This window comes from Euleptes europaea, chromosome 18 (assembly GCF_029931775.1).
Source record: "Euleptes europaea isolate rEulEur1 chromosome 18, rEulEur1.hap1, whole genome shotgun sequence".
Lineage (NCBI taxonomy): Eukaryota > Metazoa > Chordata > Lepidosauria > Squamata > Sphaerodactylidae > Euleptes > Euleptes europaea.
Genome location: NC_079329.1, coordinates 39,116,110 through 39,141,800, shown reverse-complemented (window position 1 = coordinate 39,141,800; position 25,691 = coordinate 39,116,110). Strand labels below are relative to the sequence as shown.

The 25,691-nt window shown below is 48.8% G+C and overlaps 1 protein-coding gene across 1 annotated transcript in view; it reads left to right on the top strand.

Annotated features, from left to right (window-relative positions):
- Window positions 1-23,590, top strand: part of WNT3 (Wnt family member 3) — a 37,254-nt gene extending 13,664 nt beyond the window's left edge. The window contains exons 2-4 of the mRNA XM_056863213.1: window positions 14,779-15,020; window positions 18,381-18,646; window positions 23,111-23,590. Coding sequence (XP_056719191.1) covers window positions 14,779-15,020; window positions 18,381-18,646; window positions 23,111-23,590 — 988 coding nt within the window. The remainder of the gene's footprint in view (window positions 1-14,778; window positions 15,021-18,380; window positions 18,647-23,110) is intronic.
- Window positions 23,591-25,691: the final 2,101 nt, after the last annotated feature.

Below are 25,691 nucleotides of genomic sequence, written 5' to 3'. Positions count from 1 at the left end.
GGCTTAAATCACAGTGCAAAAGGATTCTTGATGCCATTGGACAATGACCTCAAGATTCCTGTCTGACCTGAATTGATCGGTGTTTTTTGCCTTAATGTGGTCTGTAAAAAGAAAAAGATGCAAGCTGAGAACTGCAGTAGATTTCCACATGCGTCAATTTCCAAACTAATTTTAGCCAGCAGAGTCGAATATGCAACAGAAGGGACCCCATGGAACCTGCGGGGAGGGGCTGTGGCTCAGTGGTAGAGCATGTGCTTGGCATGCAGAAGGTCCCAGGTTCTGCCCCCGGCATCTGCAGTTAAGAGGATCAGGTAGCAAGTGATGTGAAAGACCTCCACCTGAAACACTGGAGAGCCACTGCCAGTCTGAGCAGACAAGACTGGCCTTGATGGACCAAAAGTATGATTCAGTATAAGGCAGCTTCATGTGTCGATATGTGTATGTTTGAGAGCCAGCATATTGTAGTGGTTAAGGTGTTGGACTAGGATCTGGGAAGCCCAGGTTAAAATCCTCACTCTGCCATGGAAACTTGCTGGGTGACCCTGGGCCAGAAACACACTCTCAGCCTCGACCCTGGCAAGTATCTGGATGGGAGACCTCCAAGGAATACCAGGGCTGTGACATGGAGGCCGCCAATGGCAAACCACCTCTGAACGCCTGTTGCCTTGAAAACCCTATGGGGCCATCATAAGTCAGCTGTGACTTGTCAGTTGTATATGTATATGTTCAACCCCACGGAACAAAAGGATAAAAATCTGCTCATTGCTACATTCATAAAGAGCTGATTCCCAGTGTATGTTCTTCACTCAAGGATTGCAGCATCTGGTAGTGACTTGGTAACATCTGGTCATCTGTACCCAACTCTCCAAGGCAGAAGAGCCTTCTAAGTTGGAGGAGGGATACTTAGGCTGGAAGAAGGCTTGTCTGACAAAGCCATTGCCCTAAAAATCACAAAAGGAACCAAGAAAGAAAATCACAGGGCATCCCTGATCGATTTAACCTCCTTCCTGCACACCCTAAGTGGAAGTATCTATCAATCTATTCTATTTTGATCCTTGCCTTTCCTCTAAGGAGCTCAGGGCAGTGTACGTGGAATTTCCTGCCTCCATTTCACCCTCACAACAACCCTGTGAGGTAGACTAGGGCAGGGCTTCTTAAACTTTTTCCACTCACAACCCCTTTTCGCTCAAGACATTTTTACATGACCCCGGGTATATAGGTATATAAAATAGGTATACAAATCAAACATTTACTGATAATAAATCATAAAGAAATTTATTTTAAACAATTCTTTGGAATACATATAATTTTACCATTTACTGTTGCCAAATTTTTAACAACCCCCACATTCAGTTACGCAACCTCATATGGGGTCGTGACCCACAGTTTAAGAAGCTTAGATCTAGGGTGTGAGAGAGCGACTGAGCCAGTCACCCAGTGAACCTTATGGCTGAGAGGAGATCAGGAGCTGGGTCTCTCCAGTGGTGATCAACTACCCACAAACCTCCACCCACCAGAGCCAATTCTCACCAACCAACCAGCCCTCTATCTGGTTTGTGAACATGGAGGACTAATTCATACACTGTCCATTGGAGAGTTGCTTATCACGTTGTCACAGACCCCAGACCGTTAATTGAACAAAGCAGGTCTAATAATTTATTTCCATTTCAGCAGCATTGTTGAAAAAGATAATGTATGTAGTTTCACGACCAAGACTAAATCTTACAATATGAAGAACAGAGCAGTGTATTGAAACATGTATTTCTATGGGAAAGGGAATTCTAAACTCAGAGGTACTTTCATCATGCATGCAGAGGAGATGAATTAAATGGTTCTAATAGGGTCCTGTGACTTTCATATAACCGGTCCTATATAAGGTAGCCACACCCAATAGACCCCTGAATCTCTCAGATGTGGGTTGAATGAGACTGTCTCATTGTGCTTTGGTGAGAATCTTAGATGTTATATGTTATCTTTTTAAGATAGATAAAGTAAGAGATGACATGTATGTTTTTCTGTTTCTGATTTCTTCGACATATGTATGTATTTTTTACATCATTGTGATTCTTTCATATTTAACCATTTCAAGAGTGATTAGATTGATTTTAAATAAAAATCTTAAAAGATAACATGAGTGATCTTTGGCTGGGATACAAGGTTTTCACTTGACACCTGGAATAAACAAACTTCTGATTTCTGTTCTGTCAGAGGACTGACAACCTGTAGAGATTATTATAGAATGGCCAACTCAGTACAGCTCTGTGGTTTAGTGGTTAGTCCACTGCTTTGAAACAGGCAGAGTCTCTTAGTTTCCATATGCCTGTTTTAAAGCGAATGCTTCCTTCATGGGGGGAACTCCCCTACTTCAGCTCAACAATTGCATCTCGGATGAATGTACAAATGTCCTCCACTGAAGAGTTATTTGGTTTAAGGCGTAGAGTACCTATGGCAAGCGTAACTTACCTTTTAAGTTCTCACTGTTGTTCCTCCAATATCTCAAAAGATAATTGTAATAAATTTTGGTAATGTGATCATTTGTTAAGTTTAAATTATTGTTTATAAGGCAGATATTTAACAGACTAAAACGTCTTGAATCAGTTGGCAGCAGTGTTGCCAGCTCCAGGTTGGGAAATACCTGGATATTTTGGAGGTGGAGCCTGAGAAGGATTGGTTTTGGAGAGTGGAGAGACTTCAATGAGGTATAATGCCATAGAGTCCACCTCCCAAAGTAGTCATTTTCCCCAGGTCAACTAATCTCTGCTGCCTGGAGATCAGTTGTAATCCCAGGAGATCTCCAGCATCACCTGTAGGTTGGCAACCCTAGTTGGCAGTCCTACTGCTACAGTGGCCAACTTGGAACACAACATGGTGAGATTGTTCTGTATATCTAACTATAACCTTTGGCATCATGCCCTAGCAACCTGCAGGGAGAAAAAGAAAGAAACATCCAGTCCTGGAGGTACAGTGAGCAGTCATTCAATTGGGGTCTCCGGGGCTGGATTCTGACCCTCAGGAGAAGAGGTCAATCCAAAGACTTGGGGTGAGGAATTATCTCTTAGTGGATGTCACAACACTCTATTTCTGACATGATTCAGGAACATAAATTGTCATGTGCAAAATAAGGATCCAGAGCCAATCCAGGGCCAGAGGAAGGCTAGTAGAGCTCTTCTGTGCACCAACTGCAGGGACGGCTTGCAGGTGGAGGTCTGAAGAGCTCTCTCATTCCTAGTTTTCAAAAGATGTTGCAGAGCAGCTTTGTTCAGAGGGCATTTTGTTAGGGGCATCCTGTGAGGGTCTCTGTCTTTGTGTCTCTGCTTTCCATCACCTGCGGTGTTATCAGTGAACTCGTAAAAGCAGTTCACACCTTCTGGTCTCAGGCGCCAGGCCTGATGGCCCATGTATCTTCCCCCCCGCTGTTCTTCCTGCCAGTACTCCCTCAGGCCGGTGCGGCCTTGGAAGTGTGATAGCCGCACCAGACTTCCTGGGATCCGTCTGATGTTTTGTATTATGCCAAGCTTGTAACTTCCCATAACAATAAGTGTGAACCCCAGTGCCCCAGTGCCCTGGAGTCAATATATTCTGTAAACCCGTATAGCCCCTCACTTGCAACTTTCTACCTGTGCCTGTCTCATCTCCTGAAGGCTTCAATAAATCTATTGTTTCTGTATCAACGTCTGAGCAACTGATTTGGAGAAGCAAACTCAGAGAAGGGGATCTCTCACATTAAGTTGCAAGTCCTTGCCTCTCGGACTGCAGCTGTACCGCTTTGGACAGAATGTCAGCCGACGAGGACACCACCCCTAACCCCGATGCCCCCAAGGAACCGGACGAGCCGGAGAAGCCGGACCCGAAGGAGGAGGGAGCCAAGCCAAAGAAACCGAAGGGTCGCGCACCCGACCAAGATCGGGACGGACGTCCCCGGGGGCTTACTTATTGGCTGGACTCTCCCAAGGGCTGGTCGCTCTCGCGGACTGCGGCGAAGGATCGCCGGTTGGCCTTCCCCAGCACGGGACTCGAAGGGGACCCGGCCCGCAAAGAGGCCCTCATGGAGGAAGAACGAAAGCAGTGGCAGGAAGACCGCCGGGCTATGCAGGAGCAGATGGAGATCATGCAACGCGTAATGGGTGAGATGGCCACGACCCTAGATGCGCTGAAGTTGCAACCTCCAGCCGGTGCTCCCCCAGACGGGGCGCCGGTAGTTCCGCCCGCAACCCCTGCCCCCCCGGCCCGTCGGGACCTGAAAGTCACGTATGACGGGTCGGGAGACCAGTTGACCTTTTTTATGGTCCAAGTAGACATTTTTATGCGGGAACAAGGCCGAACCTTCGTTTCTGAGGAGTCCCGGGTGCAGTACGTGGCTTCCTTACTGCAAGGGGAGGCGGCTGCCTGGATGGTGTTGCAGTATGAACTCCGCTCGCCGGTGCTGCGAACCCTGGACGAGTTCATGGTAGCACTCCGAAACCGTTTTGAGGACCCGACTCTGGGTGAGCGGGCTAAAGCCTCCCTGATGCAACTGCGCCAAGGGACTAAGTCGGTGGCGCAGTATGCAAGTGAGTTCCAGTCACTGGCTAGCCGAATTCTGGACTGGAGTGAAGCTACTTTGGTACAATGTTTCAGGGAGGGTCTCAACCCAGACCTCCAACATTGGGCCTTCATGCAAGGGAACCCCCCGGATGTGGAAGGTTGGGTTCGCCATGCTGCTGACATCGAGAATCGCAAACAACTCCTGAACTTGTCCAAGCAACGGCTTGGGCGAGACCCCAGGCCCCGAGGTGACCGTGGCCGGGAACTCCGGCAAGGGGGTGGCGGGGGTCTCTCGGCCGCGGAACGCCGCAAGCGGTTCGAGGCCGGCGTCTGCCTGATCTGCGGGGGAAAGGGTCACTTTGCATCGCAATGCCCCTCTCGCTCAGGCCGTCCGACCCCCCCCCGCCAAACCCAGGCCGAGCCGACGAAACCGGCCGCCGACAGCCAGCCTCGCCGCAGAAGTGGACCACTGAGCCGGCGCTCCGGCGCACCCTCCGCTCTCCACGCGCGCCCCCAGGTTGGGGCATCCGACTCTACGGTCCCATCGGGGTCCCGGATTACAAATACCGTCTTTGATTCGGACGGCTCCCCGGAAGCCACCACCCCGTCCCCCTCTTCCAGCGAGGAGGAAGAGTGGGAACAGCCGGCAAAAAACGCCGTCGGTCTGCTGTAGAGGGGGCTCCGCAGCAGACCGTCCCTATCGTTGTGCAAGGAGCTCCACCGATGGTAAGCGCCCAAGAGGACAATGTATTTGTGCGTGTTCATCTGTCCCTACCCAAAGGGGGTCCCCCGTTAGAGGTCCCCGCGTTGGTCGACTCGGGGTGTGCCCGCACCATGATAAATGAGGAAACTGCCAAGAAGTTGGGTGTCCGGCGCAAGCGGCTTCCGGGACCCCTCCGTTTTTCCCAAATGGACGGGAGTGACTTTAAACGGGGCCCTGTGACCCACAGAACTGCAGCCGTGATTATGTCCGTGGGGGAACATTGGGAACGGTTGTATTTCACCATCGCCCCTATTGTAACCCCTGTGGTGTTAGGGATGAACTGGTTAAGGGGACACAATCCCTCCATTGATTGGGTTAAACGGGTGCTTTCCTTCCCCGAAAACCCCTGTGGGTTGCATGACAAGGAACGGGTACTCAGAACTCCAGCCGCCGCACTGGTAGGGTCCCCCGCCCCAGTCTCTCCTCAATTACCCTCTGAGTACTCGCAGTTTACTGATGTTTTCGATGTTAGAGAGTGCGACGAACTGCCTCCCCACAGAGAAACGGACTGTGCCATCGAGATTGTAGGGGAAGGCAAACTGTCTAAGGGAAAGGTTTACCCCATGAGCCCTAGTGAAAAGACTGTATTGCGAGACTATCTGGATGTCAATCTGGCGAGGGGTTTCATACGCCCCTCCAAGGCTCCTTATTCAGCCCCAGCTTTCTTTGTAAAGAAAAAGACGGGAGATTTAAGACTGTGTATTGACTTTCGCAGACTGAACGCAGTCACCCAGTCTAATGCTTACCCCCTCCCTCTTATTCCTGACCTTCTAGCACAATTAAAGGAGGGCCGAATCTTCACCAAACTGGACTTGGTAGAAGCCTACCACCGCATTCGCATCAAAGAAGGAGACGAACCCAAAACGGCCTTTTCCAGTTGTTTTGGGATGTTTGAGTACCTGGTCATGCCGTTCGGACTTTCGGGGGCTCCGAGTGTCTTTATGCAATTAATTAATGAAGTTTTGCATGATTTACTGTTTCGGGGGGTGGTGGTATTTCTCGATGACATTCTTATTTACTCTGAGACCATGGAAGAACATGTACGCCTAGTGCGAGAAGTGCTCCAGCGACTGCGGGAGCACAAACTGTATGCTAAGGTGTCCAAGTGTGAATTCCACCAACCTTCTATTACATTTCTGGGGTATGTGATTTCCCACCAAGGGTTGGAAATGGACCCCGCCAAGGTCCAGGCGGTGCGGGACTGGGAAACCCCCACTACCCGCCGCCTACTTCAACAGTTTTTGGGGTTTGCCAACTTTTACCGGAATTTCATTCCCAACTTTGCCCAAGTTGCGCTTCCCCTCACTGCCCTGTTGCGTACCAAGGACAGGGGGGCTAGCGCCGCACTCCCCTCAGCCCGTCTGCAATGGTCTCCCCAGTGCCAGCAAGCTTTTGAACGTTTAAAGCTACTTTTTTCATCCGAACCCGTTTTGGCTCACCCGGATTGCACCAAGCCCTTCGTGGTGCAGGTGGATGCCTCGGATGTAGCCATGGGCGGGGCCCTATTGCAGAGGGATGAGGGGGGACGGTTGAGGCCATGCGCCTACTTCTCCAAGAAGTTTTCCCAGTCCGAAATCAACTGGGCCATTTGGGAGAAGGAGGCAGCAGCGGTCAAACATGCCCTTACCATATGGAGACACTTCTTAGAGGGGGCCGAGCTGCCGTTCGAAGTGTGCACAGATCACAAGAATCTTGAGGCTCTCAAGGGAGCTAGAAAACTCAATGCCAAACAAATTCGGTGGGCCCAATTTTTTGCAAAATTCCGGTTCACCCTCAAACATGTCCCTGGCAAAGAAAATGCCCTAGCTGATGCTTTGTCACGACTCCCCCAGTATCGCAACGATTTCGATCGCCCCGTCGACTCCCTGTTCACTCCCGAACAGCGAGGGGAAGTCCCTGGCTTGGCCGTCACCACCCGATCCCAAGCCCGCCAACCGGAGACCCCCCCTACGCTCAAAGGTATCCCGGAAGCATTCCAACAGCGACTCCGGGACGCCTCCTTACAGGAGGAGGAGCACCATCTCCTCCCCACTGGCTTGGAACGAACCAACACTTGGTGGGTGCAAGGGGGGAAACTATATGTCCCATCTTCCCTTCGCAAAGAAGTATTGGGACTTGTACATGGGGCCAGGCTAGCGGGTCATTTTGGTTTCATAAAAACGCTTCACCTGGTTCGAAGGCAATTCTGGTGGCCCGGTATGAGATCTGATGTAGAGTTGTATGTGCGCAGCTGCCCCACCTGCGCCACAGCCAAGAAACGGATGGGAAAACCCCCGGGGCTTCTCAAACCGCTTGAGAACCCCTCCCGTCCCTGGGAAGTCATCGCCATGGATTTTATCACCGACCTACCTCCAAGTCGGGGGAAAACGGTTCTCTGGGTTATCACAGACCTCTTTTCCAAACAGGTTCATTTCGTTCCATGTGCAGGTCTTCCTTCAGCCCAGGGCTTAGCTAAACTGTTCATCACGCACGTCCTCAGGCTACACTCGATCCCGAGGAAGGTCCTCTCCGACCGGGGGGTCCAGTTTGTTGCCAAATTCTGGCGGGCTTTCCTAAAGTTAATGGGAGTGGAGGAACAGGGCCTTTCTTCCGCCTATCACCCCCAAACGGATGGTCAAACGGAACGAGTAAATGCGGTAGTAGAATGTTATTTGCGTTGCTATGTAAATTTCCACCAGGACGACTGGGTCGACCTGCTGCCATTTGCCGAATATGCGTACAACAATGCGCCTCATTCCTCTACCGGCTTTAGTCCCTTCCAAGTTATATACGGGACGGATTTTGGCCCTTTCGGTTCTGCCCCCGTCTCGCCAGAGCTCCAGTCTACCCCTGATCTTCAGGAGTGGATTCAGGTGGTTAAATCCACCTGGCCATGGTTGCTCAAAAATCTGGAAAGGGCAAAAAGCAAGTACAAGGAACAAGCAGACAAACACCGGTCTCCGGGATGGGAACTCAAGGTGGGGGAGCAAGTCTATCTGTCCACCAAAAACCTCCGCTCTCTTCGCCCCTGCAAAAAACTGAGCGACCGTTATGTAGGACCTTTCCCCATTACCAGAGTAATCAACGAGGTTACCGTGGAACTGAGTCTCCCTAAGACTCTCAAGGGAGTTCATCCAGTCTTCCATATAAGCCTCCTCAAACCTTATGTAGCAGCTCCCCAGTTCCACCCCCCTCCCGCTCATGAGATTCCTACCGTAGTAGGAGGGGATACCCATTTGGAAATATCCAAGGTTTTAGATTCCAAATGGAAGAAAGGGAAACTGTTTTACTTTGTTCGCTGGAAAAACCTTGGCTCCGCTCATGACGAATGGGTGGCCGCACCCCACATGGCAGCTCCTCGCTTGGTCCGAGAATTCCACCTCGCTTATCCCGATAAGCCTCGTCCTCTCGGAGGGGGGCCTTAAGGGGGGCAGAATGTGAGGGTCTCTGTCTTTGTGTCTCTGCTTTCCATCACCTGCGGTGTTATCAGTGAACTCGTAAAAGCAGTTCACACCTTCTGGTCTCAGGCGCCAGGCCTGATGGCCCATGTATCTTCCCCCCCGCTGTTCTTCCTGCCAGTACTCCCTCAGGCCGGTGCGGCCTTGGAAGTGTGATAGCCGCACCAGACTTCCTGGGATCCGTCTGATGTTTTGTATTATGCCAAGCTTGTAACTTCCCATAACAATAAGTGTGAACCCCAGTGCCCCAGTGCCCTGGAGTCAATATATTCTGTAAACCCGTATAGCCCCTCACTTGCAACTTTCTACCTGTGCCTGTCTCATCTCCTGAAGGCTTCAATAAATCTATTGTTTCTGTATCAACGTCTGAGCAACTGATTTGGAGAAGCAAACTCAGAGAAGGGGATCTCTCACACATCCCATCTGTGGGCTCTTAGAGGGTTTGTTGGGCTGTTTAATGTATTGTGATTTCTTTTTTTGCCGCTGTCACTTTGAGATGTTTGCTGAGATTTTATAGGCAGGAGTCGCTCAACACGGAGCGCCATCTGAGCCTACCACCCCAGTAGCCTCTGACTATCTCTGCTCCATCCTGCAAATGTTTGGGAGCCCTATAGGGCCCGTGTGGCTGGCCATACTAGGGGGGTACATTCAGCTGAAGCAGAACCAACCCCCCCCCCAAATCCCTTTTCGGTATTTTGGGAAGGGGGTTACCTGATAAAAATAATGATGGCAATTAAAGGGAGCCAAAAATGTGGATCCTGAATAATGTCAATTTTGGGGGGCATTATTTGGGGCTGCTTTGACCCCACCACCATTTTCCCCTTCCCTCCCCCATTACTTACCTGAGTCAGATCCACGCTGCCTGCTGACTCCCAACTCCACAGAAGAGATAGGAGCCAGTAAAGTGGGAATCTGAACAGCCCAGCATTCCCATCCATGCTACCTGATAGCTCCCAAGTCCACGGAAGGTCGGAGCTGAACCCCCCTAGTGATGCAGAATCGAGCCCAGCACTCAGGCTCTGCACTACATATTTTTTTGGGTTAAGGTTTCATAAACTTGACAAATTTGAATTTTTTTAAAAAGCCAAATTCATTATATTCGGCTTTTCAGGTTTTTTTAAAAAAAAAACATTTCCGGGTTTATTAAACCTGAACCCGAAAGATAACAGAGGGAAGCTGCACAGCCCCAGGACACAACCTCTTTACAGATGCTTATGAAGATAAGGAGGCCGAGGAGGAAGAGGCAGTGACTGTGAGGGATGCTGTGGCAGGGTGGTGGGGGAGGCAAATCCTGGGGCCACTGCCTCACCATGCCTCATCGCAGTGCCCGCTTTGTGTATGAGTTTGCATAGATGTGCTGCCCTGAGGCCTTTTTTCAGGGGAAAGGTGAGAGCTTCATCTTTTAAGCAGACAACAGAATGGAGGTTCTGCGGATGTTTGATTCTAGGAGGAAGTATTCTGCCGGTTCTAGATGTAGTTGCTCTCCCACCCAAGAAAGCTTCACAGCTTCCATCCATCTGTTCCTTCAGCTCCATGGCATGAAGACCCTCAGCTAGCCCACCTGGGGTCAAGTCCAGGTTAGATTACTGCAGTGGAATGCATGTGTGGCTTTCCTCTGAAGACTACCCAGGAACTTTTAACTAGTTCAAAACTGTCTTTCTGTTCAGGTTATTTGGGTCAAGGTTTTGAGACATATGGAATCAATTGCACATCATGACATCCCTTATGACCCCTTATCGTACTAGAAAATTTTGATACACAGAACCTCCCTATTCTGAGAAAGGGAACTGGCAGCAAAATTTCTAATTACCTAATATGGAAAAAAATCTAACAGGCCTCCCATTTGACAGTGTTAGGAGATGGTATGGAATCTCTTAAACTTAAATAAGGGATCTTCACAACTTAAAGCAGGGGTCCCCAACATTGCTCCCATGGGCCCTATGGTGCCACCAACACCTTTCCAGGTGCCTGCTGAGTGTTTTCAGAAAGTGGGTGGAGGCAGGTGGGGCTTTTGCCCAGCAGGGCTGATGATTGGCTGTGCTGATTTTTTAAAAAGTTGTTTTAGCAACAGGTGCCACCACAGCACAAGGATCTTCACTGCATTACTGTTTGTGTATGCAAGAAAATATTTTACAACAATATATTAATATTAAAAGGTATCCTATTAAACAGAGCTTCTGCCCAAAATATTGATTTCCTATTTGAGTTAAGTGTAACCCCACTCACTGACAGGCAGGGTGTATGCAAATAGGTTTATTGTAGAGATGCCTGTGCTGTCAAGTTACCACCGACTTATGGCGACCCCATCAAGGGGCTTTCAAGGCAAGTGAGAAGCAGAGGTGGTTTTGCCATTGCCTTCCTCTGCAGAGCCTTCCTTGGTGGTCTCCCTTCCAAGTACCGACCCTGCTTAGCTTCTGAGATTTTTTGAGATTGGACCATACCATTCCACCTTCTCTCCCTTGTCATCCCTGAAAACCTGTTAAATAGGTCAATTTAAAAGAGAGGTTGATTTAGCCGTAACCATTCTAGAGGACTTTGTGGCTGCACAGGTGTCCTGGTCCTTCTGCTGCAAGGACAAGACAACTATGCTACACTGTTCATATATTTCTTGCAAGCAACCGCTACTACTGGTAGGATGCTACATTCTGTCTCTTGGACACTATTTGACACACTTATAGTTTGCCTTCAAATAGTAAAGGTGAAAAAATCTCAATAATGGTTGTGTTCTGAAACGGGAGGCAGTGTTTGCTGTTAATGAATTTTCAAATGGTTCTTTGTTTTTTAATACAAAAGATTTTGGAATTGCCAAAACTTTGGATTTTTGCCAGTAGTCAACAGAGGGAGAGGAATTCTATATTACTGAACATCAATCAAGTTGAGGATAACCCTGATCTCTATGTCCCAGTTCTTTCTGAAGCAAAGTGTTATTTTTTAAGGCTTTTAAATGCCTTTTCCCTGTTGTCGTTCTTTTGTTCCTTCATGTTTTGTTTGACTTAAGACTTTGAGATTTGGGGAACGTCGAGACAATTGTTATTATGATAGCTTGTGCATGTCATTCATATATTTATGTAGAGAAGGCTCTGGCCAAATCAGATTATGCACCAGGTTGGGTCCATCAAGACCTCTTGCAGATGGGCTGTAAATCTTGGAGAGCGCAGGTTCAGCACCTTCTCTTGGATAGCTCCCCATGCGCAATACCTGACCAGCCCGCAAACAGAGACTCACCATTTCCCCTTGACTAGAAAGAAATCTCCTCTCCCATTAGAACAGCTTCTTCTAGTGTTGAACGTCAGCTCAGCATGACATGCAAGACATTGTACAGAACACCGGTATGCAGCCTCTAATCTTATAGTCTAAGAACAGAAGAACTCCCTTGCTAAATGCAATTATGATAAGTGCCCTCAACTTGCGCGGGGCTTTACAGAGCAAGGTAAGCAAATGATTTAAAAACAAAGACAGAGATTCCAGCCCAAAGGAACTGCTAAATTGAAATCTAAATTTGGACAGCGAAGAAAATAAAGGAAGGGGGAAAGAGCTAAAAGGGGAAAGGGGGAAAGGATAAAAGGGGTGGTTGTCCTGTAAGCAAAGGAAAATTTGCACATACTAACTTTTCAGGCAATCCACGAGGAATCCTTACCACACTGATCTGCCCCCCAAGGAGCCTCTGCCCAACGGCCACGGAAATCCTTCTTGTTTGGGGGGGGGACTGAAAGATTACCCAGAGCCTGGCCCAGGTCTCACTTAGTCCCAATGCCTAAAGATTAAGGGCGCTTTCACACATGCAGAATAATGCATTTTCAATCCACTTTCAGTGCACTTTGAAGCTGGATTTTACTGTGTGAAACTGTAAAATTCACTTGCAAGCAATCCTTAAAGTGGATTGAAAGTGCATTATTCAGCGTGTGTGAAAGAGCTCTAAGAATGCTCTCGGCCTGCATCTCACTAAGAAAGAGAAGCAGAGTGGGACAGACTCAGTTTCTGAAACCACAAGGTTAAACTGCGTAGGCACTGGGGGCCCTGAGCTTTTTCTGGGCCAGTGTTTCCCCTCTAACGAGGGGGAAGGTGTATCTTGTCAAGGAAGCAGGGCTTAGAACCAGACCCTTGGGTTGTGCTCTGAAAGCATCTGGTCACCGGTGCAGATCCTTAATATGCTCCCCCCCTACCCCAAGCCAGTGCCGGTCAGGAGTCTGGCTGTTGCCTTGTGGACTGAGCTTCCAAAAGCATTCTTCTTTATTATTGTAGCTGCAGAATTGTACCCAGAAAACCACAACCAGGGAACCAATGCAGATGCTCCAAAATCATCTCCAAGCAATGCCTGCCCTTGGCAGGGTGGGCATGTGTCTCTGCATATGCAAAGCAGGATGTGTGGTGGCCTTGGCTCTCTAGCTGGAATTACTTGGAAGCAACCCCTGCAGCCACCGGGGATGGTCAGGAGGCAGCAGGTGAGCAAGTGGATCACCTCCTGACCCCACGAGCCAGAGACAGGGCTTCATGGGGAGGGGCTGTGGCTCAGTGGTAGAGCATCTGCTTGGCATGCAGAAGGTCCCAGGTTCAATCCCTTTGCAGGACGTGTGTACATGCCCTTTGCAGGACGTCCTAATTCAATGCCCATAACAAATGAACACGATATGGAATTGCTTAATAGCCTCCTGGCAGGCACCGCTTCCCCAGAGTTAGTGGATGTGTGAGTGACAGTGTGGCTCAGGGGGTGGAGAACTGGGCCTTGGGTTCAAATCCTAGCTGAGCCTTAGCCCTGCTGGATACCTTCAAAAAGGTGCTGCTTCTAAACCCAAGTTTCCCCGAATCTGTAACAATGCCCATCTCCAAATAATGGTCTGCTTCTAACCCCCCTCCAAAAAAAAGTTGCTATGAATGTGGTATTAGCTAAATCTCAGGTGGGAACAATACTTGTTCAGTTTAAAAAAAAAAAAATCAGGGTGCTTGATTTTAATTCATGAATTTAGTTTTAATCTGTAAATAGTGATTTTAAATTGTATTATAATGGTTGTGAGCTGCTCAAAGCCTGGCCTGATCAGGAATGAGTGGCATAGAACTCCAACAAACAAATAAAAAAGGGGGGAGATTCTAGGGCACCACAGGGGCAGAACAAAGACACATCCAATATTTTTGCATGAAACATGACCCCACTCATTCGCCCTCCTTAAAAGTATGCACAGGTCCACTTCTTTCCCTCTCCATATCCCCTTGCAAACCACTCCTATGAGGCCTACGGATCTGCCCCTTAATCCCTATACACAAATATAACCAAATTTAAGTATAATTAAACAGAAGTCCAGAAGCACCTGAAAAACTCCAGGCATGAGCTTTCATGAGTCATCCCAATCATGGAGTGTTCATCCACCAGGCCCAAACGTTTATACTTCAAGAGCTTACAAGCAACAGGTTTAAGGCACTGACACGACTGCACTGGGGCACAGAGTCGTTCCTCCTCTCCCCTTGGCCACCTTCCCAGGGTCAGTTTTGGAATGCAAGCGCCTAGGAGGCAGGGACTCCGTTTTGCTAGCCTTGCCTGCCACATGCCCATCCTCCATGACTTTGTCAAATCCTTTTCTGTGGGTGGGGGGGAGCTATTCTGAGCTAGAGGTCATCCTCACATCCTGCAGTCACAAAGTCCCCATTCTTTGTTATGGGAAGGGATTATCCACACCAGCTTGGCTCCTTAACTGCAGCATCAGTCTCCCCCACCCCGCCTCCCACACAAACGCAGGATTGCTGCTCTCCAGGTTTTTCATCTGAGCTTCTGTGGATTTTTTTTTTTCAGACTGCTTTTTCGGTGGTCTGAAAAAACATGGGGAAAACTTGGTGGTGGGGAGGGGAACCAGAAGTGTAACAGTTGGCAAATGATTCTGTGTGTACAAGAGGAGAAACCAATGTTGTTAAGAAGCCAAACTGGAGCATAAGCTTGGTGTGGAAAAGCCTGAAGAAGCCTGTAGGATATCTACTAACTGGAGGAAGAGTTTGGCGTGCCTGTGTGCCAAAGCGTTCCCCTCCCAGCTCCTTCATCCGTGGCATGTCTCTTCTTCCTCTCTGCAGGTCCCTTGCCTTAGGCCAACAGTACACCTCTCTGGGGTCACAGCCCATCCTGTGTGGCTCCATCCCTGGCTTGGTGCCTAAGCAGCTTCGCTTCTGCCGGAACTACATCGAGATCATGCCCAGCGTGGCGGAGGGGGTGAAGCTGGGCATCCAGGAGTGCCAGCACCAGTTCCGGGGGCGGCGCTGGAACTGCACCACCATCGATGACAGCCTGGCCATTTTTGGGCCTGTTCTAGATAAAGGTACAGCACACATGTGGGCTGCAAAGGCCCAGGTTCAACCCCTGACATCTTCATGTGAAAGGTCCGGAGGGACAGAACTTGGAAAGACTCCTGCTTGCAGCAGGCAGCGGTCTGATTCAGCACAAGACAAGAGTTTCATACAGAGTGGTGCAGAAATTGTACACAGATTGGATTCAGATTGCTGAAATATAAATCGCATTTTAAGACGTTATGACTATTTATTTAAAGCTAAACACTAATGTTGAATCTTAAGGTGCCAAGGTATTTTTCACTCTAAATCAAACATCATCCAAAGCCAGAAATGTTTATATAAGGTGGAGTTAAAACAATTTATTTTTGCATTTTCAAGAAGGGAGGATTTGTTTGATAATTCTGCCCAGTTCTTATTTTTAAAACAACAAAGAAAATCACAGAGAAACTGTCCCAGATGAAACCAAATGGGCAAAGCAAGAGTGAGCAAGAGTGAGCGAGAGATCTGCATAAAAGTCAGCAGCAGATGCGATCTTTGTCCTTTTGGGTTTCTTCTGCCTCAAAGTAGATACAGGTGACCATTTAATGAAGAGGAATTTGAAGAGGCTTACAATCACATCATCTGTAATCTATGTCCAGGCTTTAGAATTTTACCATTTCCCTGAATGTCCTTATTATTATCCCCCCCCCCCACCGCTTTCTGATCAAGTTCTCATGTGTGCTAAAAAAAATTCCATTACTTTATGCTAGGTTACCACTTTGTAACTGGCCCTCAGTGTGCACCTGAAAGTTAAGATGAATGTGGGGAGACGACAAACAAAGAAAAGAGACTGCATAATATATACCACCAATTCTGAAGCATTATGAATAATATTAAACATAGTAGGTTGGATCTAGCAGTGCATTTCCTCTAATAGATGTGGATGGGATTTGTGCTGAATCCCTCTGCTCATGGAAATACCTTCCAGTGGATCCAGCCAAGCGTATTTAGAACTGCATCAGGGAGGTCTTCCGTGCAAGCCACAATTAAGCAGAAGACTTTCCTGTAGGATCAGAGCCCCTGACCTGTAGATTCTCTCGTGCACTGTTGGGTAACATATTATATACAATTTAAAATCTGGGGAAATGGGGAAGTGGCAAAATTCTCCCTTACCTGGGTAGAGACTAAGGGCAACATCCTTGGTAAGTGCACCTGGCTTGTACCTTATCTGCAAAGGCTGCCCAGCTGGCAGGAGAGCTGAGCTGTTTTTTGAAGCTGTCTTCAACAGCTGGGTCCTGACTCATGACTGTTTCACCCTTGTGCTCGGCAACATTAGCTGTGCCTCATTTTTTTTCCCCTAAGAGGCCTGACTGATGTCATAAACTTGAGTCCATCCATTTAGATTGCCAGCCACATGGCTCCACCATACCAACGTTTCCCTCCACACAGAAAATGAGCAGGGAAAAGGGCCGTAGCTTCCCTTCCTCTCTGCCATGCGAGGTTTCTCCATGCAAGGGATGTCTCACTCACGTGAGCTCCAGCTGTAAGCAGCATCTACAGCCTGGACATAGCGTTGTTACGGGCACAGTGAGATGTCACGTCTGAAAAGCAGACATTATAATTTTAAAAAATAGGTAGGTGGGATTAAAGTGGACACAGGCTCCACAAAGGTTGAAGGCTGGCAACTAAGAACACCGCAGGGCGTTGGGTGTCAAAAAGAGAGACCTGCCACAGCTCTCTGGGACAAACGTCTATTAAAACCTGCACCTTGAGGGCCTCTCTAGGGAGGGGAAGTGAGCGGCTGGTTCCACAGGCTGCAAAATGCCCAACCGCACTGCGATAACCCAGCGGTCTTTTCCAGCAGGACAGAGATGACACATTTGCATTTAAAGAGGGGGGCCGGCTAGAAACACAGGCGATTTCAAGGCAGCCCGGGTGGCAGAGAGGGAGAGAAAATGAGCTTAGAGCCAGGAGAAAAGAGCTCAGCTTCCATCCCCACTGTGCGCCGGGGAAAGAGATATCATTCCAGACCCTGAACTGTTTCACAACCCCGCGCCATTCACACGCCCTTTGCCACCCCAAGCCCAGGAGGGGAGGACCGGCAACAGAGGCCTCAATAGGGGATTCCCTAGCCTGGCTGGTGGGCTTGCAGGCGGACGGCGGGACAGAGAGGATGTGGGCCCCGTTGCCAAGGGGTGGCCGTGGGGAATGCCAGCGTGGGTACCGCTGGGCCTGGCGGAAACATTCCACATTATGCTGGTAATACAGTGTGACACACGGCAAACAATGGCAAATTGAGTGTCCCAGCAGGTAACGGGGTCCGGATCGGAGACCAGCACAGTGAAGCTCTGTCAAGAGCCCATAATCCGCCCAAGCGGTGCCCCTCCTTGCTGCTGGGAATGTCAGTGTCGCCACTGGGAAATCTCTCGGAGGCCGCTCCAAGCCCTCGTCCCTCTCGCACGAGAGAGTCTCAGGCTTTGGGGGCAGCCGTGGGGGTTTAGGCTTTTTCCAGGCTGGCTATTCTCAAACCTCCTGAAGAATGGGCATGAAAAGCCCTGGCTGCTTTCAAGATGGTAAATGCTATTATTTATTTATTTATTATTTCCATTTGTTACCCCGCTCTCCCCAGCCAAAGCCGGGTTCAGCGCTCTAGATTAATCTTCCCTGTGCCCAGGCTTGTTTTTAGGAGTTCCAGTTTTCACAAGACTGAGTAAAACTCACTCCTGCCTAGTTGAAAACTCTGTGTATGGAGCTTGACAGACTCTTCCACTGGACATTCAAGAGCCTGAGCCATTCTAGGCTTGTTTCCCCACTTCACCCCACCCTAAAATTCCACTTCTAGAGGTGGCTGCCCCTGCCATGATTCATCATGAATCTCTACTCTGAAGGTTTCTGATCTGCATGTGCCTCCTCTGAGAAGGTTATTTAAAGTTACATTCAGTGTTTCAACACAAAGTTGTGAGAGCATCTTATAGAAATATTTCCTACACTCAAAAGGTAAGCACATATTTCAATTTAGGCAATAAAATAACTCAAACAGTAGCTACTATTTTAGTCCTGAGCTTTACCATACAGTCTAACTAGGAAAAGGAAACGCTACAGCAGTGTACTCATGCAGAGTTGCAACAGGTAGCCTCCTCAGTGGTTGAGAAATTGAGCTCACAGGAGTTCATAAAGATTTACACCTCATATGACCCAGTATAGGAATTACTTCTTTAGGTGCTCTCAGTGTCCATACATAAAGCACAGAAAGGCAAGGGGGGCCCCTCCGGACAGTGGCAAAGGAAGGCTCCTTAAAATGAGGGAACCAAATATTCAGAAACAAGAGCTGTAACTATGTACATGACAGAAAGCAAAGGGAGAGAGGCCACTTGGGGGCCAGCAACCTAACCTTTCCCCTTCCTTCACAGCCACGCGAGAATCTGCCTTTGTCCACGCCATTGCCTCGGCCGGAGTGGCGTTTGCCGTGACCCGCTCCTGTGCCGAAGGGACTTCCACGATCTGCGGCTGTGACTCGCATCACAAGGGGCCACCAGGCGAAGGGTGGAAATGGGGTGGCTGCAGCGAAGATGCCGACTTCGGGGTGCTCGTTTCCAGGGAGTTTGCAGATGCCCGAGAAAACCGCCCGGATGCCCGCTCGGCCATGAACAGACACAATAACGAAGCCGGCAGAACGGTGAGTAGTTTCTCTTCCTTGGTCCAAGGAGAAAGATGGGCCTGGGCCTTTTATCCCGCAATCATGGCTTATGCATGGGGGTGTAAGAGCTGGACTAGGTTTGGGAGACCTGGGTTCAAATCCCCACTCATCCATGAAGACATGGGGTGGACGTGGGCCAGCCGCTCTCCTTCAGCCCAAACTACCTCACAGAGGACAAAATGGGGAAGAGAGAACAACGGATGCCTCTGTGAACACCTTGGGGAATGGCCAGGGATAAAATGTACTAAGTAGACAGATAAAGGGCTGTGATGCAAGAAGCCAAGCATGGAGAAGGGTTGCCAACCTTCAGGTAGGGCCTGGAGATCTCCTGGAATGACCATGGGGCTACAGAGATCAATTCCCCTGAAAGAAACGGCTGCTTTGGAGGGAGGACGGTATGGCTCCATATGCCACTGAGGTTCCTCACCTCCCCAGACTCCACCCCCAAATCTCCAGGAATTTCCAAACCTGGATTTGTCAGCCCTGGCTTGAAGCAAGGCATTTACTTCAGCCCAAAGAATTCCTGATGGGTTCCAGCCCACCATTCAAGAATCTCTCCCCCCCCCCTGTCCTTAGAGCTTAGGCCTGCAAGGGAGAAGAGGGGTACATAGCTGCTGGCCAGCAACCTCTAACCCCCCATTCCCAAGGGCACCTGAATATCCACGTTTTGGTAGAAAATGGACACAGTATTGAGGAGGAATGGAAATAGATACATGCCAACAAAGATGATAGCTTGGCTACCATGCCAGGTACAAACTAGGCAACCACCCAAAATGCCAAGGCCACCTGCCTCAGATATGTCTACAGAGGTCTGATTTAGACATGCAGTTGGTTGACCGTAGAAATGGACTGAGGGATGGCACCATTCCAGATGGAGGAGAAGAGTTTGGAATGCGCCTGTTTGTACAAAGTTCCCTGCAAAAAGAAAAGCAGCATTGCATGCCAAGAGAGCGGGTAGATGCTTTCTCACTGTTGTGCTAGCTTTCTGATTGCATGGAGTTTAAAACAGTGATTTATGGCATTTGTTTTGGGATGTTTATAATGTCTGTCCAGAGTCCTGCTCTAGGGAGAAGGAGCACTGAAATTTCTCCTCCACAGTCCAAAGTGCTTTATGGCATTCTGGAACTTCCTTCTCTGGCATTAGGGTTGCCAGGTCCCTCTTCGCCATCGACAGGAGGTTTTTTGGGCGGTGCCTGAGGAGGGCAAGGTTTGGGGAGGGGAAGGACTTCAATGCCATGGAGTCTAATGGCCAAAGTGGCCATTTTCTCCAGGGGAACTGATCTCTATCGGCTGGAGATCAGTTGTAATAGCAGGAGATCTCCAGCTAGTACCTGGAGGTTGGCAACCCTATCTGGCATGCTTAAGGCAGAAAGAAGCTGTTAGCAGGCAGGCAAGTCCCAAAGCAAAAAACAAACAAACAACAACCCCCAAACCAGAATGCAACCCTTCATTAGGACCAGCCAAATGATACACAATGGTGTGCTAGCTTTTGAGTTCACTAGCACTCTTCATCAGACTGCTTGGGAGACAGAAGTAGCTCACTGGCTGGAGATATTCCAGGGACACAATTCATCTAATTGTTTTTCATGGGCTGCCCAAAGGCACTGGGTTAGCTGTAAAGGGAAGAGGGGATAGATAGAAAAAATTGACATGAAAAAATGATGGCATCTCTCCAGCCAGCCACGCAGGCAAGTTTCCCTGCATTCCTCTCTGTTCATGCATCCATTTCTGATCCCTGGAAGAATCAATCCTGGGGACGTGGGTTCTGTGCAGAGGAACAGCCTGCAGGTCAGCGGGCTGGAAAGATGAGAGAGAAGGAAAGTGAATCGGAATATATTACGTTTGCGATGCAGTAGAAACAGAATCAGAAACCGAAGTGGTTCGACTCTGATGTAACAGAATAGAATATAAAGTGTAGAATTAGCGAAATTATAGAAGAATTACAGAATAATGTTTAAGAACAAGATGTGAGTTGCATAAGTGCAAAAGAAAGATAATGCTGTCACTGTTTTTGCTTTGCTTTTTTTCTCTTCCCTTCCCCCAATTTTTCCATTCTGTATCCCGGAAAATATAATAAAAAAATAATTTAAAAAAAAGAAAAGAAAGATGAGAGAGAAAGAGATGGAATCAACTCCTTTCCTCAGCAGCGCTGCGCTTGTAGAAGAGGAAGGAGGAGTGATTCACTGCCCCTCCTTGACCTTCCTCACTCCAGCTAAGAATTTTAAAAAAATAAAAATAAAATAAAATACGAACTTAGAGATCCTCCAATCGGCTTGCTGGCATTCAATTTTAAGATCTTAATTATGAGCATTTCAAGTTCAGCAAAACACATCTTAGGGCCAGCTCAGGATCTGCAAGGCCTTTGCTTATTAGCTTGTGGAAGGGATCTCTTAGTTGCCCAGCAAGGACTTTGCTTTGCGCTAGCAAGCTCAGTTCCTGGGAGGTTTCCCCAACCCTGCCAACCAGACTAGATTACTGTAACTCCCTCTACGTAGGGCTGTCCTTGAGACTGATTCGAAAACTCCAGCTGGTACAGAATGTCGTGGCGAGGCTTCTTACGGGCACCCTGCTGCCAGCACATATTCAGCCAGTGCTCCGCCAGCTGCACTGGCTCCAGCTGGAACATCGGATCAGGTTCAAGGCGCTGGTTTTGACCTTTAAAGCCTTACATGGTCTGTGAACTTCATATCTGCGGGACCACCTCTCCTGGTATGCCTCCCAGAGAGCATTACGTCCAGTGAATAATAATCTCCTGGTGGTCCCTGGCCCAAGGAATGTCCAGCTGGCCTCAACCAGGGCCAGGGCCTTTTCTGCCCTGGCCCCATCTGGGGGAATAGTCTTCCTAATGAGACCAGGGCCCTGCGGTACCTTAAGGAATTCTGCGGGGCCTGCAAGGCAGAGCTATTCCACCAGCTTACGGTTGAGGTCAGCTATGGCTTTTCCATCAACACTGGCCTCCCTACCCTACCCCCCCCGTTTTTACTGTCATCTGAATTGAATTACTATTATGTGGGGGGTGGGTGGGGTGGGGGTGGGGGCTCTGCTGTGGTCTCCATGCCACAATAAGTGCACCAGATGCTCAAATGGTTTAATATTTGATATTTTCATGGTTTTATAGGGCTGGTTTTTATTATGAGTATTGTTTGAGATGATTTAGTATGATTGTGTTGTATTTGTGTTTTTAGGATGTCGTGAGCCGCCCTGAGCCTGGCTTCTGCTAAGGAGGGCGGGATATAAGTTTAATAAAATAAAATAACTAAATAAACCAATCATATTGTCTCAGAGAATGGGTCGGAAAGCACAATACAGCAACCTTGAGGAAGCTAAGAGGGTCTGAACGCAGTTAGGGCCAGGGAGGGGGAGACACTGCCTTGAACGCCGTGATGGAAGAATGGCGGGACAAGTGAATCATTTTGGAAACTTCAGTATGAGCTCCATTGAGCAGATTTTCAAAACTGAAGGCTATTTATCACTATGAATGGCAGATGTGCAAGACGTGTCTTGTCAATCTGTAGCACCGATTGGCTTCGCCAGGTAGCCTTAGGGCTTCTGATCGGCTACCAGGGGCTAGCCAAGAGCACGAACAATTAGTTCGAGGTTTAGTAGCTACTACAGGCAGCCCAACTGAGAGGGATATTTTTTTTTTAAAGGTATGGGGGGGTTGGTAGGATCTTACCCCTCCCTCCACTGAGGGTGTGAAGAGGATGAAATAGCCCCCGTGGAGACTAGCCTGGAGGGTCCCTGTCCTAGGACAGAGGGCCCCAGTCTGGAGCCTCTACTGTACATCAGAGGTCCCCAACGTGGTGCCTGCAGACGCCATGGTACTAGGCTGACCATATGTCCTTGAGACAAAAACAGGACATTGGAATGGCAAAAACGGGACAGGGGTTATATAATATTAGTGTAACCCTATTGGAGCACTTTTTCTATGAGAACTTACCCAGCCATGACTGCATGCAACATAAGACATGTCAGAACTGAAGGAAGCAAACGCTGGAAGTGTAATGAGGTGCAAAACGGGACAAAATTGATGTTTTAATTAAAAAGTCGGGACAGCCGGGGAAATATGATAAAGACAGGACTGTCCCTTTCAAAACGGTACGTATGGTCAGCCTACATGGTACCCACTGACACTTTTCCTGGCACCTGCCCAGTGATTTTAGAAAGTGGGCAGGGCCCAGTGGGGATATCAGCCATTGGATATTTGATTGGCTGTGCAGATCTTTAAAAACTTTGCTTTGGCAGCAACTGCCACCATGGCACAAGCATCTTCATGGTGTGATTGTAGATAAGCTGTGGCAGCCATTTTTGTGGCTGCGCACACCGCCCTGTGTCAGAATTCCAAAGGTGCCCACAGGCTCAAAAAAGTTGGGGACCCCTGCCACAGATTCTGCATAACGCTGGTCCAGGCTGACTTCTGTGCTTCTGCTGTGTTGTGGACAGACCATCTTGGACCACATGCACTTGAAATGCAAGTGCCACGGCCTGTCAGGCAGCTGCGAGGTGAAGACCTGCTGGTGGGCCCAGCCAGACTTCCGGGCTATCGGTGACTACCTGAAGGACAAGTACGACAGCGCGTCGGAGATGGTGGTGGAGAAACATCGGGAGTCCCGTGGGTGGGTGGAGACCTTGCGGGCCAGGTACGCCCTCTTCAAGCCGCCTACAGAGCGCGACTTGGTCTACTACGAGAACTCGCCCAACTTCTGTGAACCCAACCCGGAGACAGGCTCCTTTGGCACCAGAGACAGAACGTGCAACGTGACCTCGCACGGCATCGATGGCTGCGATCTGCTCTGCTGCGGCCGTGGCCACAACACAAGGACAGAGAAAAGGAAGGAGAAGTGCCACTGCCTCTTCCACTGGTGCTGCTACGTCAGCTGCCAGGAATGCGTCCGGATTTACGATGTCCACACCTGCAAGTGAAAAGGTGGGTATGCGCTGTACAAAGGGGACAGGCAGCAGCAGGTAGAACAGAACCCAAAATGGAGCTGATGCAGCGGCACAGTTCCAGAATGTGAGCTGGGAATCCAGTTGTTCTAATCTCCCCTGAACCACAAAGGCACTCCAGGCAAGCCCCTGTCGACATGCATGGAGCCAGAACCACCCTGCAGGCAGCAGCGGTCCTTGCCTGCTTCATAAGGCAGTTGTACAATTCCTGCGATCAAAGCACTGGAAACACGAAGTGCACTGGTGAAGGGCTGATTGTTAAATGAACCTTGCATGAAATTTAAGTGCAGTGAATTTTGCAGGCTTAGCAATTTGACGATGCCAGAACAAGCCCCTCCTAACATCTGTTTCGACCCCAGCTGGCACATTTCCCAGGTCCAAAGCAGGAGAAAATACTCAAAGTACTGGTTTACGCATGGACCTTCTAAGACCATTTGGTGATCAGGACAGGCTATGTCAGATCTCAGAAGCTAAGCAGGCCCTGGTTAGTACTTGAATGGGAGACCACCAAGGAATGGTTGTTGTGCAGAGGCAGGCAATGGCAAACCACCCGTTAGTCTCTTGCCTTGAAAACCCTATTGGGTTACCATGTCAGCTGCAACTTGACAGCACTTTACACACACACACACACACACACACACAGAGACAGAGACAGAGAGAGACAGAAAGAGAGATCAAACACATCACAGAAAGCTGCTCATTTCCCAAGCTGTTGCTTAGCTCTTGCGCAGTGCTGTTGGGGTTTGATATGCCATCAGAAAAGCAACAGTTCGAAGTAAGGATAGAAGGCAAGAACAGGTAACTTGGGCTTATGAGGTACGTGGGAAGAAGGGGGTGAGAGACAGGCAGATAGACCTCTTGTAGAACAGCTTCAATTAAGTCAAGAGGTTCCCCGTTTGGCCTGATTCGACATGTGGAAACACTGGCAGAGATGTGGATGTCTACTGGATGCAGATCAGATGCCAGGGAAGGTGGTTACACCGCACAGTACTGAGAAGGGAGAGAACTGGATCCCAGGTAGTCCATCTGCTTCCTGTTTCTCCCAGAAAGCTCCAGGCAGGGAATGTCTGGAAGGCGTCCTCTCACCTAACTTCACTTCTGCAAAAAGGTGCCAAAAGACATAAATGATTCACAGGACAGGAGACCTCTTTGGGCTCCTTCATGTGTTTGTGTTTTTTATGAACACCCTGAAAATGGGAAGTGGGAATGCAACAAGTATAGCTTTAAAGACATACATGTCATACATTTTACAGTAGGGAAGTAGAGGTATCATCATCTTCAAAAGGGATCTATAGCCACACGGAGCAGGGGCAAATGTGGCTTTTGCCTCCATGCCTGCAATCTCTGGTTCAAGCTACAAAGTATTAAAAGCAGAGAAAAGCCACTGGGGATGTTAAAGACAGGCTGTGACTGTGCTCTCTGTGTTTCTTTGCACATTTTCTTTCCCTGGAAAGAGCCTCTTGGTACAGCTGGAGAATAAAATGCAAGACACAGACTGCCAGAGAGACACAGCAAAGGGTGTGAAACTCTCCCGCCGCCTGAAAATGGTCAAGAAAAATGGACACAACTCCATCCACAAGCCGAGGCAGACAAAGGTGTGCACGTGTGTGTGCGTGGAAGAAATCATCTGGAAATCAGCTCTACAAAAACTGGATTCTACCAGGCCCACCAATCCATTCCCTCTTTCCTTATAAGCTGCAGTTGCTGAATTCAGAGTTTTCGAGGCTCTGTTTTTTTTTTTTGGGGGGTGCATGTCAAAAATAATATACGTTAAAAACATAAGGAAGATCCGGGCTGTACCAAGGCTCATCAGAGCCCTTCACTGCCCATTGCCATGTAAATGTAGCTGGGTCAAGGTCCGAGGGTCCATTTGAAGGGAGACCGTCACCCCTTTGGCTTCCAAGGAAAAAAAAGGGGGGGGTGTTTCACCCACTGAAGTACTCATGTGAACATGCCGTTTTGTGAACACCTTTCACAGGAGAACACCAGTAACCTTCCTCCCCCCACCAAAAAAAAAATAATCTCTGTAGACAAGCTCAATTTGTAGTCCTCTGGTGACCGGTCGACTTCATTTTGT